Raw genomic sequence first — 18,252 nt, forward strand, 5'->3', positions numbered from 1 at the left:
TGTGACCAGTGACATCTGCCCCCGGGATGGGGGTGGGGGGGTGGCCTGCACCCTGACCGCCCCCTTGACTAGACCCTGGTTCCGGAGGAAAGCTCCGGGGCCTTGAACGTCCCCAGCTGGGGTCAAGGCGATGTCCTGGGGGGCTGGAGCTCGGGCAGGTTTGTTCATCTGGAGCTGGGGACTGAGCCAAGGACGGAGCTCAGGCCCTAGGCCGGGGGGCAGCCAGCACAGAGCGGCCGGGCCAGGGGGCTCGGGGCAGCACGCATCTTACTCTTGCCCCGACATTCCCAAATTTTCATCAGAAAGGACTGGTGGCAAAACAGCCTGCGGAGCAGAGGCTGGAAGGGGGCTAGCAGAGCCAGACAGGCCTCCCCCCAGGAGACGGCGTCTGCCTCTGAGCCCCATTTTCCTCCTCTCCTTCCCCCATGGTGCAGGCGTGGGCCACATGCCATCAGCACCCTGCTCCAAGGGAGCCCCCCGCAGCTGCGCCCAGCGCTGGCCACAGGCCCGGGGGGCGGGGGGGGCTCCAGGGCGCCTGCCGCCTGCTGTGACGGAGCTGATGGGGGTCGGGCGGGTCAGCACCACCACGAGAACAGGACTAAGTTCAGACCCGAGGCCCACTGCAGAGTCTCTGGTCCCGGGGACATTTGTCACCGCTCGGGGTGCTCTCCAGGGGCGCACGCCTGACAGCAGACCACCAACACATGAGCACAGGACACGGCAGTCCCCAGGGCAGGGTTTGCTCCCGTCAGGAGCCGCGCAGGCTGTCCCCGGGCAGGGGCTCTGAGGCTGGCTCCGGCAGGCAGGCCCGATCACACCCCCGCCTCGAGGATCCAGCGCTGCATTCAAGGGGCAGCCCTGGGGGCATCGCCGGGTCCTGAGCAACAGCCCGGGAGGGCCTGGTGCTGGAGGCGGGTTCCAGTCCCACGGGACGTGCGGCGCCGAGGGTTTGGGGAGCATCTGGTCTGAATCCGCTACTTGAGTGAGAACCGTGTCAGCCGAGATCAGCCGCATCGCCTTCCTTCTGTCCTTGGGCGATTCTGAGCAGAGCGAGAGGGCAGCGGCCAGCCGGCCTTCCACTTTCTCCTGAGCTTTCTCCTCTGAGACAGAAGTGGTTCCCACGCCTTCAGGATGCCGGCCCTCCTGGGATGGAGTCCTTGTTCCGCTTCCCCAGGGCCACACCTCAGGGGGACTTGGGGTGCTTTGACCGACCCAGGGGGCTTTTGACACCCCACGCCCAGTGGAATCTTGGGGCCAGGCTGATTCTGTGGCCCAGAAGCTGGCTAGTGGTGCTGTGCTGATGGCCACCATGCCCCCGTGCCCCTGTCCTACCCCTGGGGACGTGGTCCCCGGCAGAGGGGCCTGGCCTGCAGCGCAGAGCAGTGCAAGCGGCAGCGGGGGTGGGAGATGCAAGCCTGTTAGTGCATCTTGGAAAAAGAGAACTCAAGAGGCAGGGAAGGCATTTCTGCCCTGTCCCCAAATTTTAGGAGCATCGGTCTCTGGAACTTTCCAGAAGCTCCTCATGCTGCAGCTCAGACACAATGAAAGGCGAGTGAGTCCAGGGCCTGTTGGAGCAGCCACTGCCCTCAGAGGGAACCATGTCACTCGTGTCCAGTGGGGTCACCATCTGCTACAAAGGACGCAGGTGCCAGTGTCCTGGCATGGTAGGGGCAGGAACAGATGGGCAGCAGTGCTGGGCAGGAACAGGGGGGCCCAGAGTGTTGGCTGTCCCAGGGCCGAGAGGAAGGGACCGTCACAGGATTGGCTGCAGCAGGCCTGCAAGGGCCCTTGCACAGGGCAGCGCAGGCCTGGTCTAGAAAGCCTGGCACAGCCTCCTTGTGCCATGTCGGGGCAGGTGCAAGGTGAGGCAGAGCGGGCATCGGGACCCCATGTGCACCCGCCCTGGCGTGCCCAAGGCCCTCAGCTGGGCAGGAGCCACGGCGCTGTCCCCAAGGCCCACCCTGTCTCCCCAGCCCCTGAGGGGGCCACAGTACTCACCAACCAGGGAGCTGGCCAGGCCAGGCTCAACACCCGTGCCCAGAGGCGCGGCCCAAGGGGACACCCAGCCCAAGGAGCCCAGAGCTGGCCTCACAGCCGATCACCCAGCTTCACCCTGATTGTGGCCGAAGCGCCCCGCAAAGAGAAACCCAGGCAGAGGCCCAGGGCCGGGGCCAGGCCGCGGCCAGTGGTGCGGGGAGGTGCCGTGGGCACCGGGGCACAGCCAGAGCAGCGAGTCGGGCCCACGAGCTTCCAGGCGGAGGGGGGGATCCCAGAGCCGCAGGAGGAGCAATCCACGGGGAAGCGAAAGCCCAGAGCCCAGAGCAGAGGCAGGCCCCGCAGACCCTCAGGCCCCATCCCTGCCCACCAGGGCCGAGGCGACAGGGCCTGCAAGCCACCGGGAAGGCAGACTGGCCAGCACGAGAGAACACAGCAACTTACTAACTCTAGTCAGGGGCAGCTCAGAGCCTGGCCACTTCCACCTCGGCGCTGCAAGGAAACACAAGGGCTCAGTAGGTGTAGACGGGTGCGGGAAGGGGGTGTGCGTCCCCCCAGGGCGCGCGGGGAGACCCCTGTGGCCGGAGCACGGGACCCAGCCACATGGCCGGTGCTGGTGCCATGGGGCGGGCAGGTGTCCCTGGTGGCCCCGGGGAGGCTGGCTGGCTGGGGTGGCCCCGGGCGTGCGGCGGGCCCGGAAGGAGGCACCGCACCAAGCTCGATGCAATAAATAAAACTTTTATTCAAACAACTGCGGTACAGGGCACAATTTAGAGTTAAAAAAAAAAAAAAGAGGAAAGGAAACAGGAAAAATATTTTCAGCACTTTACATCTTCATACAAGTTTTGCAGTTTTGTGTCTACATTCATCCACTGAGCACGGAATCCCCTGGATTTGAGATCGGTCCGCACAAGGAGGCCACCGCCGCAGAAGGCGTCCGCGCGGGTCCTCGTCCTGGCGTTGTTCTCTCCTCAAACAGAACCCGGGCCTGTCTGGAGCGGCTTCCTCACGGGCACTAGTCCGCAGGAGAGCGGGGGTCTGTCCAATCACGTCAGAAAAAGGAGCGTCCGCAGCTTCCCAGGGGCTCGCTCGGTGGGCAGGGCCAACGGGGCTGTGCCCTCGCTCACTTCCTGGACCCGGGGTGCCAAGAGGCAACATCAGCAGCCGCTGAGTCCAGCGTGTCCGTTTCTGGCCACCGAGACACACAAAGACGAGAGTGTGGAGGGAGGACGGGGCAGGGACCACCTGCTTCCCCCGGGCGGCGGGCACACGCCGGCGGGGCCCACAGCTGCCCTCCCCAGGGCCGGCCCTGAGCCCTGCCCGGTGCAGCCCGGGGGGCCGAGCCCCCCTCACGAGGCTGTGAAGCGATTTCCAGAACACGTGGGGGCGGGGGTGGTCTCTGGAGGTCTTTGGAATGTCCGAGTGAGGCCGAGCAGCGCCTGCCCCCGCCCCCCCGCCGGTGCGCCCCTGCTGCGGTCTCCATTTGCTGGCCGACGGCGGCCGAGGACAGGGGGCGCCCGGGGCCTCGGCCTCCCTCACAGGAGCCCCCGGCTTCCTCAGGAGGCCCCCCCGAGCTGGGCACCAGCCCTCCTGCGGCGCCCGCACCTCCCTTTCCTGACGCGGCCTTCCGCTGGGGGAAGTCAGATGCAGGAGTGACAGTACGGACACTGGAGTCCATGCAGATCTGTTTTTGTTTTTCAGGAAAGAAAAGTCCTTTTCCTGTTTTTCTTTGCTTTTTTGCTTTTTTTCTTTTCTTTTTTTTTTTTTTTTTTTTTAAGATTTTTCTTTTTTCTTCAAACTTGAGGCTTGGCTCGTCGTGAGCCTGCGACAGCGCATCATGAACACGGCAGACGCGGAGCAGAGGCGAGGCCGCCTGCCCCCGCCGCCCCGCCAGCAGCTCCTGCCCGGCGGGCACACGGGGTCGGGGGCCTGTAAACACGGGGAGCAGAGACGGGGCAGCACCATGGACCCTGGGGGATCTCAGAGTCGGGGTCACCAACCGAAAGGCGAGGAGAGGGCAGGTGGAAAGAAAGAAAACCCGCGAACAAACCGACGAGAGCAGAGGAGGGAACCGATGGAGGCCACACAGATCGGGGGCTCCTCCGAGCGGCGGCCGCCCGTGGTCCGCATCCTCACACTGTGGACACCAGCGTGCCGCTGCCGCTGCAGGACAAAGCACAGGACACTGCCAGGCCGCACGCCTCTCCCGCTGGAGCTCTGCCCACAGCCCGGGCGGGTGGGAGGAAGGTGAAGACGCCGGCCCCCAGGCCGGAGGACGGGACGGCCTGGGCCAGTTCTGGGGAGGAGCCCAGCGGCAGGCTGCACCCCACCGGCCGACGCAGGCCTGGCCGCCAGGAAGGAAGGGGGTGCTTCCTGGAAGACTGGAAGCTCGGTGGCCGTGGTGGCCGTAGGACCAGGCTGGGCTCCCTCCCACTGGGCTGAGAGCGTGGAGGCGGCTCTCAGGACCCACTTGGCGACACCCCGACCGTGTGCTACTGCCCTGTAGGTCGGAGAGGTGAGGAGGGGGCCTCCACCGTCTGCAGCCTGACCCCGCGAGGCTGGCCAGCGCCCCCCACGCACGGCGCCCAGAGACCCATGTGAAAGCCCCTTACCTGCTCACAGCTCGCGCTCCGTAGTCCTCCAGACCCTGTGGAGGAACAGCGACACAGGTCAGGCGGGGGGTCTGGGGACGAAGTGGGGTCTGCAGGGCAAGGTGCCGCCTGTGGCTGAGGGCGTGGAGGGCCCTCCCATGTGGACTGAAGTGACATCCCAGACGTGTGGGGGCATCTCGTCTGGATCACGGATCACAGGAGCTCACACTCACGGGCGCACACAGACCGTTCCCGCGCTGACCCCCTCCACACACAGCTCCGTGCTGCGCGGGCAGGGGCCCGAGGACCTGCAGGCCACCCGACAGGAGCCCCAAGGCACATGGGCTTGGGGCTGCACGGCAAGTGTCAGGGCAGGCAGCGGGGCCACCCCAGGGCCACTTGCAGGGAGGGGCTAGGGGGGCGGAGCCAGCCTCACCGACGCCCACAGTTCTTACGGCCCCAGGACCCCAACCGTGGCTCCTGGCCTCGGGGAAGGTGCTGCGGCCCCAGGAGGCAGAGCCCTGGGTTGTGGGGCTGACAGTCACCCCCCACATCAATGCCCGGCCTAGGGCTACTCGGGGCCACAATCACCCCCAGGGAGCGGGGACGGGGGAGGAGCGGGGGCCACACCCACCCAGGCCCAGCCAGCGGTCCTGGGGCTGTATGGGCGGGCTGGCCCGGTGACCCTGGGGTGCGATGCCTCTCCCTGACGTCACCCTGAGCACCAGCTCCAGCCTCCTCTTCTCTGGAAGGTTCTCTCCGAGGGCCTTAGCTACACCTCCCCGCTCCGGCACTTCTCAGACCCCACCTCAAACTACACGTGCGCACTGCCTGACCGTGAGCTCTGCCCGGGGCAGTTCCCCCACCCAGCTCCTGCCAGTTACACCCCTCACAGCAGGGCAGGGGTGAGGCTGCTCAGGACGGGGCACCTTTAACAGCGCTCACCACAGCCTCTGTCGGCCCAGATCCTTGGTGGGTCCCTCATGCTGCCCAAGTGTTAGAGGAACTCTCCTCCCTGCTGTGGGTGGAGGGGGAGGGCTGACCCTCAAACTGGGGCCCAGTCCTGGACAAACTGCTGGCCCTGCTCCCCACACAGCCACAGCAGCCGGATGTTCTGGAAGCCTGGGGCTCCCCCAGCCCTGCAAGCCTCCCTGTGGGGCATCCCGGCAGGACCCTCCACACTGACACCCCGGCCCCATGGGCTTCACCACCAACATCTCACGCTCCAGGGGCTCAACCAGGGACCTAGGCCTTGACCTCCTGCCTCTGGCCACGGGTGACCTGGGCATGAGTGCCTGATCCGGCCTCTGTCAGCCCTGTCACACACTGACGAGTTTGGGCCATGTCACGGGTCTTAAGTGCAGGTGTACAGAGACCCGTGACCCTGGAACCCAGCAGCCTCGAGGAGGGGATCCTGGGTACTAGGTCCTCCCTGATGCCCGGGCTCCCCCCGAGAGCTGGGCTCAAGAGCGGTGTCACGGCCACTGACACCCCAGCCGGAGGGAAGGCCAGCAAAGCCCTGAACCAGAGCCCTGAACCTGCACAGGGGCCCGCTGGTAGCCCCGCCCTGCTCACCTGGGAGAAAGCAGGCGCGGCCACGCTGTAGGGCCTCTGCTTGAAGGCGCCGGCTGTCTGGGAGGGGAAGGCACGGGAGGACGTGCCGTAGTCGGGGGGCGGGAGCGCCAGCTCCTCCTTGTCCAGAAGGTTCCCGGTGCTGCTGCTCTTCCCCTGCTGCAGACTGTAGGGGGGGGCGGTGCTTAGTGGCCAGGCTGCCCTCGGACCCCCACGGAGGGTTTCCCTGAGCTGGTGGACAGGGCCCAAAGGGGCAGGAGGACAGCAGAACAGAATTCCTAAAGCCTGTGAGCTCTACAGTGACCCCAGCCCCCCAGTGCCACATGGCCCCCACGGCTCCCAGACCCCCCCTCACAGAGCGCCCTGCACCCACACACCCCAGGAGCCTCCATCACTGAGCCCTGCCAGCGGAGGGCCCCCCGCTGGGCCCTGCTCTCGCGCAGACTCTGCAGCGCTCACCTCATGTGCAACCGGTCGCTGCCATCGCTGTCCAGCACCCGGGTGTAGGAGAAGGGAAACCAGCCGCGCCTGGAAGACAGAACCCGTGAGCGGGCGCCGGGGCGGGGAGCGGGCGTCCAGGCCCCCGGCCCCTGGCCGGGCTGCGACCGTCTGTGGAGGAAGCTCCTACGGGCCACGCTGAGGTGCCCCCGGCCGGGAGGCTGGGGACCCCTGGGCGGCGCTGGGCTGGGCACCAGCACCCGCAAAGCCGTCCTCAGGGAGATGGGCACCGCGTTCGGGGACGAGGCACCCGGTTCCTCGCCGCCCCTCCCAGGGCGGTGCGGCTGCCTGGGGGCCGATGAGATGTCAGGGCTGACTCTGCCCTGGGGTGACAGACACATCCAGAGATATCCAGACGGTGGGGGGGTGGCACCTAAGCAGGGCCGCCAGAGGTGCAGCGAGCGCGGACCAGGGCACAGCCCCTGCACCGACGCGTTAAGGGAAGCTTAACACAGCATGTGCCAGTGCGGCCTCTAGAACCCCAGCACAGAGGCTGATCGGGGCGGACTCGGGGGCAGCAGGAGGCTTTGGGGCTGACGGCCAGCTGGGAGGCTGTACACCCCACAGCAGGGGAAGTGCCAGACGGGCCGCGGTGTGCGCGTGCGGGGTTCCGGGCCAAGTGGGTGACGTGTGAGTGAGGTTGACGGGCTGGCGAGAGACGGGGGCTGTGGCAGAGACGTGGTCACGTCTGTGCCGCAGAGGTTTTCTGACTGAAGGCCCGCAGCAGGACAGGCAGTCTGGGAAGGAGCCAGAGCCGCCAGGACGTCTGAAGGCTGCAGGGTTGGGGGGGGGGGTCCCCCAGCTCAGCAGAGTCCTGACGGCCCCAGGGAGGGCCCGGCCTGTGGACACTTACATCTTTGTCTTCTCACTCTCCCCGTAGTGCCAGCCGTCACGCGCCTCGGGCACTAGCAGGGTGATGAGGTCGCCCTCCTTGAAGCTCAGCAGGGTGCTGTTGTCCCCGGCCGCGTGGGAGAAGATGGCTTTCACTCGCATGCGGCCGTTGCGCTCCAGGCCGGCCGCCATGGAGCTGGAGCGAGGCAGGGTCTTGTTCTCGGCTGTGGGACGACAGGGCAAGAGTGAGGGGACCGAGTGTACGCCTGTCAGCTCGGCCACCTGATGGTGACATGCTAGAAGGCCCCAGGTGGGCCCGGGGGGGGGGGACGCTCGCCAGCCTCCGGGGCCATCTGGACAGACTTGGGAAGGACCAGGCCGGAGGCCCTCCTGCTGCAGGGAATTCTGGGCCGCAGCCTCGCCCCAGCTCTGCCATCTGCTCACTAGGGGGCGCTCACGGGCTGGGGGAAGGAGCCGGGTGCTGTCCACAGGACGGGGAGGCAGAGCCCAGGGACCCGGGAGGTGGCAGGAGGGCGTCCCACTGTCCACGGCAGCCACCCTGTCGGACATCACCCGAGTGCTGCCGTCACGGGCCGAGCCGACGGCGTGCTGGCATGGCCCCCCAGCGTGGTCACGGCCCGTGGCTCGCCAGAGACGACGCAGAGAGCCGGGCACAGCCTGAGGGTCCGGGACGGTATCTTGAAGTGGGCCCGAGGGTGCCGCGCGGGGGCATGTGAGCCCCGGGGTCCGGGGGCCTCCCCGCGGGCGCAGGACAACCAGGGACACGCGAGCCCTTACTGGCCGCGTAGCTGTTCTTCGGGGCCACGCTCTTGCGCACGGGGAGCGTGTTGGAGTAGGAGTCGCTCAGCTTGCCCTGGGACTGCAGCGGCGGCGAGGCCTTGGGCGGCACGGCCTTGCGGTCTGCCCAGGGGCTGTAGTCCTCGCCGCCGGGGCCCGAGACGCCGTTCAGGACGGGGGCGCTCTCCTGGGCGGACAGCCGCTGTTGAGAAGAAGGCACGGGGTGGCGTCGCGGGGGGCCTGGTCAGGCGAGGCCCGCGCGGAGACGCCTCCCCCGGCGAGTGTGCCCCGGAACGCTTGCGGGAAGCTGCGGACTCACCCCCACAAATGGGGCCAGCTCAGGGGGCACCGGCAGAGGCTTGGCGCCCGGAATGGGGTCTGAGATGACCAGGCTGGACTTGGAGGCCGACAGGGCGCTAGGGAGCACGGAGCCGTTGCTGCTGGCCACCTGCTGCATCAGCTGCACCGCGCGGTCCGGGATCTTGTTGGGGTCTGCGCAGGCCTGTTGCCACAGCGGCAGCTTCTGTGCCAGCAGCTCCTTGCCCTGGAGCGGAGGAAGCGGGATGCGGTCAGGGGGGGGCCTCCCCGCGGGGCCACGCCCACCTCAGACACGGCCCCCTGGCGACACATCCCATCCGCAGTGGGGACCCCTACTGAAGTCTGACGGCTGCTCATCACCAGGTGGTGACTCCGAACCAGATGGGCCACCGGGAAAAGAGGCTGGTAAGCAGCTGTGAGCTGTGTAGTTAAGGGGCCTTCGGGGCTCAGATGAAGTCAAGGTCTAACGGGGACACAGACCCCTGAAGAAGGAAACAGGGACAGTGGCTCAGGCTCAGGCACGAAACGGCCAGATCCTCTGTGGGCAACTGTGAGGTCCTAGGAACAGCGTCACCCCAGGTACCCCATGGCCAGAGACCACAGGTCAGAGAACAGGGCGGAAGCCGTGGCAAAGGGACAGAGCCGCTGGGGCCCAGTGCGCTCACGCCAGGCTGCAGGAGGGTGCGAGAAGGCGGGGCCCCATCCGGTGATGCTTGGGAGACGTGGGTGCTGCTCCTGCCCAGGCGCCCAGCTGTCCCCGTGATGGCACTGGGCGTGCCTGGGGCCCAGCCAGCCACACACATGCAGGGCCTCAGCAAAGGATGAAGCTGCCATGGGTCTAGTGAGGAGTCCTGGCATGGGAGGGGCGGCCCAGGCAGGACACCAGCCTGCGGCTCCCTGCAGCCCCTCTGGGGTCTTGCACCCACTGCACAGACAGGTCTGGGGCGGGGGGGGGGGCTGCAGTGGCCCTGCAGCGGCTGCCACCCCCCAGTCCCATCGCAGAGCCTGGAACTCCAGTGGGACGTGCGCCTCAGCTCAGGGCAGTCACTGTCCCCAGGCCCTTGGAAGCAGCTGTCCGGCCCTCACTGCCTCTCCCACCCGCCCTCCCACTTCTGACCTGCGTCTGGGCGGGAGGGAGCGTCTGTGGGGGGAGCAGGAGGAAGCTAGAAAATAGCCCCTGGGAGGTCCTGCTCTCTGCCACCTGCTCCAACTGGAGTGCAAACAAGGCTGTCTGTCTGCTCACAAATTAAACACAGCTGTCTGCCTGCCTGTGGCTGCTTCTGCATGGGACGGCCACAGCCCCAAGTGCCACCTGGACCCTGGCTGAGATGAATGGGTGACAGGTCTGGGTGGGAGAGACAAGCGGGCCAAGGGGGACCCGGCCCCAATGGGGGCAACCCCAGGGCCAGGGTGTGGCCCTCGGAAGGGCTCCACAGCTGAGGTGGCTGGCCAGCGGGGCTCCCGCCCTGTGACGACAGCCCTGTGTGTAAGAGGTGCCCGGCGGCCTGCTGCTGGGAAGAGCTGGAGGTCCTGCCTGGTGCCCCAGCTCCTGTGCCTAAGTGGGCTGGGTCCGCTCTGTGGGGACCATGGCTTTCCTGCATTCTCCCTGACCTGCCACACCACCTGGCTGCCACCAGAGGGCGCACACACCCGCAGCGGCACAGCCTGGAGTGTGGGCAGGGTGGCCCCCCTGCTCTGGGAAGCCTGCAGGCAAGGCTGTTCCCGGGGCCCCTGCCAGGGGAGCCGTCCCAGCTCCCGCGGGGGACGCAGGGCTCTTCGCTGTCCTTGCTGTGCACCTGCACAGGCCCTCGGGCAGGCCTGGGCAGGCAGCCTCTGTGCAGAGGGAGGGCGTCCTCCTCCCTGCCCAGGCCGTGGGGACTGGAGGGCAAGTCTCAGGTCTGGCACATGTGTGTGAGTGTGCATTTCCCCGGCTGATCCACAGATGCCTTTATGGAAAAAGGATGCGAATTGGGCTGCCTAACCACACTGTCTGAGCTCTTGGAATGTTCTGGAATGTTCCAGTGGACAGATATGTTCCCACCCTGGCTCCAGACTGAGGACTATGAACAATGGGGGCTCCTCTGAAGCTGCCTGTTCCCGTCAGGAAGCCTGTGGCCTCTGGGTCTGGCCAGGGCCCTGCACCGCAGCCCACCCGAGGACCCAGCCCTCCTCAGAGACCCTTCAGTGCCACCGTCCCCACAAGAGTGGCTGGCAGCTTCTGAGGAAGATCTCAAAACATCCGCAGCATCTGCCCTGGGGATTCTCCTCCCGGAGCACCGTCCCTGGGGACACCCTCAACGCGCAGAATCCCTGGCATCACAGCTCTGGGGTGGGCAGGCCCCGGGGTCTGCCAGGGAGCCAGTCCACTTGCGCCCCCGGGGCCCGGCCCCCCGCGCGGCGAGCAGGCGCCACCTTGGAGTGGTAGGCGGCGGAGTTCTTGGCCACGGCACACTGCTTCTCCACCAGGAAGCAGAACCGTCTCCTCTCCTCGGTGAGCGCGGTCTTGTAGCCGTCCGACACGTAGTTCTCCAGCTCGCCCTGCTTGCTGCTGATGGCGTCGATGTACTGGGGGGGTGGGAGAGAGCGCGGGGGGCGGCCCCGGGTCAGGCCCAGCTCCGCGCACCCCCGCCGGCCCGCTGCTGGGGTCTGGCCACAGCTCACCGGGGCCACCCCAGGGCCCACTGCACCTGTGTCCCCCAGGAGCTCCTGTCCCTCTGCCCCCTGCCCCCGCTGTGCCCCAGCAGCCGCCCACGTGGGGACCGTGCTGGAGGACTACTCGGTGGGACCGGAGGGTGCCGATTCCCAGCATCTGAGGCCATCCTGGCGGCGGGCCGGGAAGGCTCACCGGCACTGCGCGCGCGAATGACTAATTCACGCCCGAACCTGCGGGGGCAGGCGGAGAACGCAGGAAACACTGCTTGGTGCTGGGGCACGCGGGAACATTCTGATTTTGCTGGAAACTTTCAGAAACAAAGCACCCTCAGGACTGTAGGCAGCCGCCACAGGGAGGCAGGAGCCCCGGACGCGCACTGCTGGGGGCTCGCGGCGCCCCTCCCCAGGGTGCGAGTGCGTTAGGGTCTCCAGGGTCTGGGCCGCTGCTCGGGTGCAGGAGGCCGCTCACAGCTCCCTTCCTGTGCGCCCGCCAGGCTGGCCGCCCCACTGCCGCCCTGCAGGGTCTCTGTCGCCGGGGGTCTCCCCTGAGCAGCCCCACCTCGGGCAGCACCAGCCCGGCCTCCAGAGCGCCTCCCCCGCGGGGCTCTGACTCACTGAGGGTAGGCGGTGCTGAGCTGCTGTGGGCGACAGGAGGAGGTGCGCAGAACAGGCTGTTCCCGCCGCCGGCTCCCTTCCCGGCCTCGCTCAGCCTGAGGGGGTGCTGAGGACCGGCCTGGGGGCGGCTCGGCCAACAGAGGGAGCCACGCGCCCCAGGCGCACCCCATGGCAAGGCCCGCCCATCCTGGCCACCGACACCTGGGGGGCCTGCTCCCCCTGCCCGCGGCCCGCCCACCTCACCACACGGAGGGCAGCTTAAATGGGCCTCGAAATAGGCAGCCCCTCGCCTCCAGCCCCACCGAGGAGGTCCCAGCCCTCCAAGCGGCTGCCGGGCCCTGGCGCCCGTGGGCTGGAGGGGACCCGGCATGGCTCTTGGGGCACAAACCCCAGCAGCCTGGGAGAAAAGTCTGATCACAGGTGAGAGGCCCCCTGGCCGGCTTGCTGCTCAGCTCCCCCACCCCTGCCGCCGCCTCCCGCCTCCTCGAGTTCCTCGGGGCTGCCAGAGGACCACTCCTTCGGTTCTGAACTGTGCTCCCGCAGGCCCTCCCCTGCACTGGGCAGCAAGCAGGTCTGCAGTGCCCCGGGGTGGGGAGCGCGGCGCTGAGGCTGTGCTTCACTGGACGCCTCCTCAGACCCCAGCCGGCTGTGGCTGGGCCTAGGGCGCCTGCCAAGGGGACCGCTCACACCCACGGCCGCTCCCAGGAGTGCAGGGAGGCGCCGGTGAGGGCTGGAGGGCAGAGACCCAGGACCCAACGCCTGCTGGATGGAAGGGCCTGGGAGGGCGTGTGTACCAGGAGGGGAGCCCCGGAGCCCCGTCCCCCAGCACCGACGTTGCCCGGAGGGTCCCATGCACAGGCCCCCAGGGCCTGGCAGGGACGCTGCTGTGGCCCCACAGGCTTCCACTAGCCCACACACGGGCTCGGCCCGGTGCCGAAGAGCTGCGTAAGGGGGCAGCCTCGGGAGAAGTTTCGGCAAGGTTCCAGGAGATCAGGGTTGAGCCCCTCCCCCCACCCCAGGAAAACCCCATCCACCCTCCCAGGTGCCGCCACCTCCAGCTCCCCCTGGGGGCTGTGCCAGCGTCCCCACCCACTCAGCAGTGGCGGGCATGGAGGCCCAGCACCCAGGCGACGGACGGCTCGCGCCTGAAGATGGGCACGTGGCCTCGCACAGGGAGGCCCAGGGGAGGCAGCCCCGAGCGCCGGCCTCCATGCAGTCGTCACCTAGTGGGGACTCTGAAGAAGAGGGGCTGCTGTGAACGGTTAGCACGGGCCAGCGTGGAAACTGGGACGCGGGGCCCCCTGGTGTGCCCGCCCCCGAGCAGGCGGCCGCGAACAGCCCCTCCGGAGCCGCGGCCCCTCGAGCCGGCCCGGCGTCCTGCCTGCAGACGGTTTCTGGGTTTTTAGGCTGCGGCGCTCCGTCCCCCCCAGTGTCCTCCACGGGCGCCCGGCCTGCACGGTGCGGGGCACTGGCCTCGTTATCGGGGTCCGGTGGCCTCCGTGCAGGGGGAGGGAGTGGGGCTTTATTTTTAAGATCTCCATTTATTCCAACAAGCCCCGTGAGCAGCCGGGAGCAGTGTAGGCCTCAGGGGGGAACGGGACTGAGGTGGAGCGCACGGCCCTGGCAGGGACCCCCCCTCCCTCCCCCCACCCGCCCTCCTGTCCTGGGGAGCAGGCAGTACAGCCACCAGGGCCCCAGGGCAGATCCCTTGTCGGCGGGGACTCGGGGCTGCCGCTTCCTTGGAGGATCGACAGCTGGCTCTCCCTTCCTAGGATGCAACCCCGTGTGGAGAGGGATCCCAACTTCCGGGGCAGACCCTCTCCAAGGGGGAGCGGAGGGCGTCCAGGCCACGCTGGCTCTGGCTCACTCTGTGGAGGACAGAACCCGGCCTGGCCCCACACCTCCGATGACCTAGCTGAGCCTGTCCCTGCCACAGGCCGGAGGGCGCAGCGGCCGGCCCCCCTGCCCGCCCCCTCCCTGCTCCCTCGGCCGGTGCTATGGTGACGGTGCTACAGAAGCACCCAGCTGAAAGCATTTAAGACCACAGAACGCTCCCACTTAGTCACCCTGGGCTGAACAGCCCTGTAATCCGAGAAGACAAAAGTGATCAGAACATATGTCTCCTCTGCAAAGCGAGCGGTGACTCAGAAGTGGGGGAGGGGCGCTCAGAACAAACGGGCCCCGCGGTCCCTCCTCTGCGGTGTGGCCGCCGAGGTGGCTTTCCCACGTTTCTCAAAAACCTGCCGCTGCCCCTGCAGGTCCCCGAGGCTCATGAATGACAGCGTAATTCCTGGCCCTCAGCTGTCACTGCCAGGACGATGACTCCCAGGAGACAAGAGGGAACCTGATTGGCAGTGACATCCAGGGAAGGGACAGCAAAAACCTGACACTGAGTTGGGTTCAGTGACTGGGTACCTGGGGGCCACAGTCAGTGGCTGCCCTGGAGCCCGCCGACCTGGGCTGCCGGACCTGGCGTCCAGGCGCAGGACAGGAAGGCCGCCAGAGGTCAGCGGACGGAGCCTCAACCCGCCTCAGTCCACCGGGGCCGGGGCAGGCGCCGTGGCAGCAGCCCCGTGCATGGGAGGCCCCTACCATTCCACTTAGACTCAAGACTCAGAGCGAGATCAGGCCTGAGCCCACGGCGCCCCCGAGCCCCAGGGGTTCCCATTTTCTGGTGAAAGGGCTCACCGATGCCAGCAGGCCCCAGCTGCCCATCCCTGCCCCAGCCCACGGCACACCCACGGACCCCCGTGCCCAGAGGCCCAGGAAAGAGTGTGGGTCCGCTTTTGTCCACACCAGTGGGCCGGGTGCTCTGAAGAAGGCTTCAGGGCCACAGATGAGCCTGTCCCCAAGACCCAAGGGGACGGGTCTCAGCAAACGTGAGCCACGACCTGGAGGACCCATACCATCCAGGTCTGGGGTGAGCCCTGCCCCGTGGGCCTGCAGGAGGTCAGACTAGGCTCTAGGCGCCCCCCCCCCCCGTAACCTTCTGGGTCTTGATTTCCTCATATGGAAGGCGAAGGGGCTGAGCCCTGTCACCCCCGTTGGCACTGTAGCTCACAGTCCACACCCAAGTTCACGGACTCAACAGGAGAAGAACGTGACCCACCTCACTAACGTTCCCCACAGCCATCACACGTCAGAGTGCCGGGCTACCTGCTTTCAAGCAGAGCGAGTTGTTTAAAGATTATTAAGAACTCGTTACAGTAAACGTTAGAGACCAGCGTCCACTGCTGCTCACATTCTGAACATGGACACTCCGAGGTGTGAAGCATGGGCACCTGCCCAACACCGCCTCCAAGGTGTCCTCCAGCTCTGATGGCTGAAGGGGCCCCAAGTCACTCCGGTGCCACCCAGGCAGGCATGGGGGCCGGGGCCCCTGAGCGGCTCCATCGGGGGGCCTGGGGGTGCATGGGCGGGCACGGGGGAGGTGGGGAGGGCTGCGGTGCCCCGAGTGGCCCAACAGCTCAGAGGAGCAGCTCACCACCTCCGGGCACGTGAGCCTGGCCAGGGAACACGCTCTACGGTCTCCCACGTGGGGGGCTTCCCGGCGAGGCCCCCACTCTACCTCCAAGGAAGGAGCGCGCCCGCACCACAGCGGCCGGTGGTCTCGTCCACGGGCCGCCTCTGGTGTTGAAGAGCTTTGGAAAAAACGGGCGCAGGAGGCACGTAAAGGTCCTGAACCACCAGCACCGCGTCAAACGCCACATCTTTCCAGACCAGCCTCTGCCATTATCTTTTTTGAAGATCTAAATTATGGTTATTTTGTTTTTGCTTTGTTAATTACACACCCCTTTAAATAGAACAAATTTCCCCCTTTCCCAGAAAGACATCTAGATGTTCGTGCCTCACAGAAGACGTGAGCCCAGCGAGGGGGAGCAGAGCGACCGAGGGCCCCAGTGGAAGAGAGTGTGTGGCCGCGAGGCCGGCCCCGGGCTCCGCAGTGGCCGCTCTCCTGCGCCACCCCCCCCCCCCCCGGCCGCACAGTGTGGGAGGAGGGAACAGGAGGAGGAATCGGCCGGCGCTCCCTGCAGCCCCCTCTGCACTCCTCAAGAGCCGGACCCTGCTCAGATGGAGGCTCCACAGGCATGGCTGCCGGGGAGCCTGGGATGCCCGTGGCCCACTGTGCCCTGGCTGGCAGCTTTGGCCCACACTTGGGTGACCCTGCACAGGGGTTCGCCCCTCTGTCTTCAGGTCTCTCTCCCTGGCCACTCCCCTCTGCCTTGGGGGCCCTGACACCGCCGGGGGTTTTGGCAGCCCGTTGCTCAGCATGTGGAGCCTGCATCCAGGTTGGGAAGGACACAGCTTTCCTGTGACCCAGCCCACCACGCGCCCAACCTGCATCCCGGGATTTTCTATCAGTCACGATGCCCCTTGGAGGGTCAGGTCTCCTGCCGGTGTTCGGTCTTGCTCTAATCAGAGCAGGGCTGGGGCTGGAAAGATAAAAGAACTCTCTTTTTCTAGGAGGTAGAAACAGAGAGCTCTTGAGCCTGGCCCTGTAGGATTTGCAGAGAGGAAGGTATGACACTTCACACCAGCCTCCCAGACCCTTCGCTCAGGAGCCCTGGGACCACCGGCAGGACTGGCTGCCCTTCTGAGTCACCCAGGAGCTCCGAGAGCCCCGACACAGGCCACGGGATGGCCACTCACACCTGCCTGCCCAGAGGGGGAGGGGACACAGGCTCATCTGGGGCCCAGAGGGCCAAAGGGACAGTGTGGCTGAATGAGGCTTGCCACCACAGCACGCCTTCCACCAACCCTGTGCCCTATGGCCCCCTTCATGCAGATGGGCCCTTGGTCGGTGCCAGGAGGTCGGGGCAGTGGCCTTGGCCGTGAGAACAGCACCGGTGCCTCCCCCACCGCCAGATGGAATCCTTGTCCTAGTTAGGGCCCCAAATGTCTGCGAGCACTGTGGCCTGACCTATAACTGAAATCAGTTCTCTTCTTGGAAATCCCAAAACACAATCTCAATTACCAGCTGTTCCTGAAAACGGTCGGCTCTGACCCAGTCCCACTCACGGGGAACCTACGCCTGACAGACGGACAGACGAACACTCTCGATCTTCTGCTCACTGTGGGGCAGGTCTCATCAACTACTTTCCCCGACTCCCCAGGCAGTGACCTCGCTCCAGCACGCCCACCGTCGGCGCAGCTCAGGTCACCAGCCCGGCCACGGCCTAGGCAGTAAGCAGGCCTCGGGGTCGGACAGAGCGCCGGGGGACCCGTCCTGGGCCAGCCCCCGGTGGGCGAGGAGCCTGAGGGCGGCACTGCAGCCTGGCGGGCAGCCCCATGCTCTCCCTGGCGAGGGCTCCGCAAAGACGCAGTTCAAGTAGGACAGGGGGGACGCGGGGGCTGGGGGCCCGGGGACAGCCAGGATCCCAGCAATTGAGGCCATGCCAGACCAGCCCTCTCTCCATAGCACCGGGCAAACCATGCCTGAAATCACCCACTGGAGCCTCCCGCCCTGCCAAGAGGGGCCCGGCCGGGCTTGTGGACCCCAGAAGGGCCCCCCGTGTGAGCCCCCAGATGCAGGACCTGCTGCACCTGCACGTGCTGCCCGACGGGCTGAACAGCCCCCCCACCCCCTGCCTCTTCCAGCCCCTCCTCAGCGTTGGGGACAGTTTCTAAGGGCCCCTCGAACTGTGAACACAGGAACGAAGCCCTGGGCACACAGGGGTCTGTGGCCTCGCCGTCCCTCCCGGCAGGACTCCTGGTGTCCTGGTGGGGGGTGCTGTGAGGCACAGCCTGGCCCAACTCAACACCGGCCCCTTGAAGCACAGGGTGCGTGAGGTGGGCGCCCTGGGAAATGGGAAAGACAGTGAGGGGGGGGTCTCACTCTTCCGCCTGGGAAGGGTCATGGGCCTTTCCCAGAGCTGCCCAGGACCTCAGCCCTAAGGCAAAATCCAACCCAAACAGGCCCAGTGCACCTTGGGCGTTTCCCCCCACCAAGGAGGGGGGGGGGGGGACGGGACTCCGGCCACACTGACAGGCCCTCGGGCCATCCTAGCCCACACCTCAAGCCCAAGGCAGACCCCTCTGGGAAGGCTGTGGCCACCAGAACACCAGCGCCCATCACCTAGGAGTGCCCGGCCCAGCCCATGGCCTCCAGCCCAGGGCCTGGTGGGGGTCTCCCGGGCTGGAGGCGGGTGGGGGGGGGGGCGCAGAACACACGGGCTCCATGGCAATCGGCCTCTGTCCTCGAAACAAGAAAACGGAAGTAACTGGACATGTCGTGGCCACTGCGTGGCTGCCCCACACTGGGCGTTGAGGGGACATGTGTGGGCACTGGGCCTGGCCGGCCCCCTTGGAAGCTCAGTCACTCAGGGAGATCACAATAAAACCCCTGGAAAGCTAAGGATCCAAAAGAGAAGGAAGACGGTTT

General features: G+C 66.8%; 1 protein-coding gene across 1 annotated transcript in view; it reads right to left on the minus strand.

Annotated features, from left to right (window-relative positions):
• Positions 1–18,252, minus strand: part of BAIAP2 (BAR/IMD domain containing adaptor protein 2) — a gene marked incomplete at its 5' end in the record, with an annotated part of 58,132 nt that overhangs the window by 1,388 nt on the left and 38,492 nt on the right. The window contains 7 exons of the mRNA XM_029927116.1: positions 4,608–4,642; positions 6,162–6,324; positions 6,618–6,686; positions 7,510–7,711; positions 8,286–8,487; positions 8,605–8,829; positions 11,016–11,168. Of these exons, the coding sequence (XP_029782976.1) occupies positions 4,608–4,642; positions 6,162–6,324; positions 6,618–6,686; positions 7,510–7,711; positions 8,286–8,487; positions 8,605–8,829; positions 11,016–11,168 (1,049 nt within the window). The remainder of the gene's footprint in view (positions 1–4,607; positions 4,643–6,161; positions 6,325–6,617; positions 6,687–7,509; positions 7,712–8,285; positions 8,488–8,604; positions 8,830–11,015; positions 11,169–18,252) is intronic.

The sequence above is a fragment of the Suricata suricatta genome, chromosome 17 (genome assembly GCF_006229205.1).
Source record: "Suricata suricatta isolate VVHF042 chromosome 17, meerkat_22Aug2017_6uvM2_HiC, whole genome shotgun sequence".
In the NCBI taxonomy this organism is placed as follows: Eukaryota; Metazoa; Chordata; class Mammalia; order Carnivora; family Herpestidae; genus Suricata; species Suricata suricatta.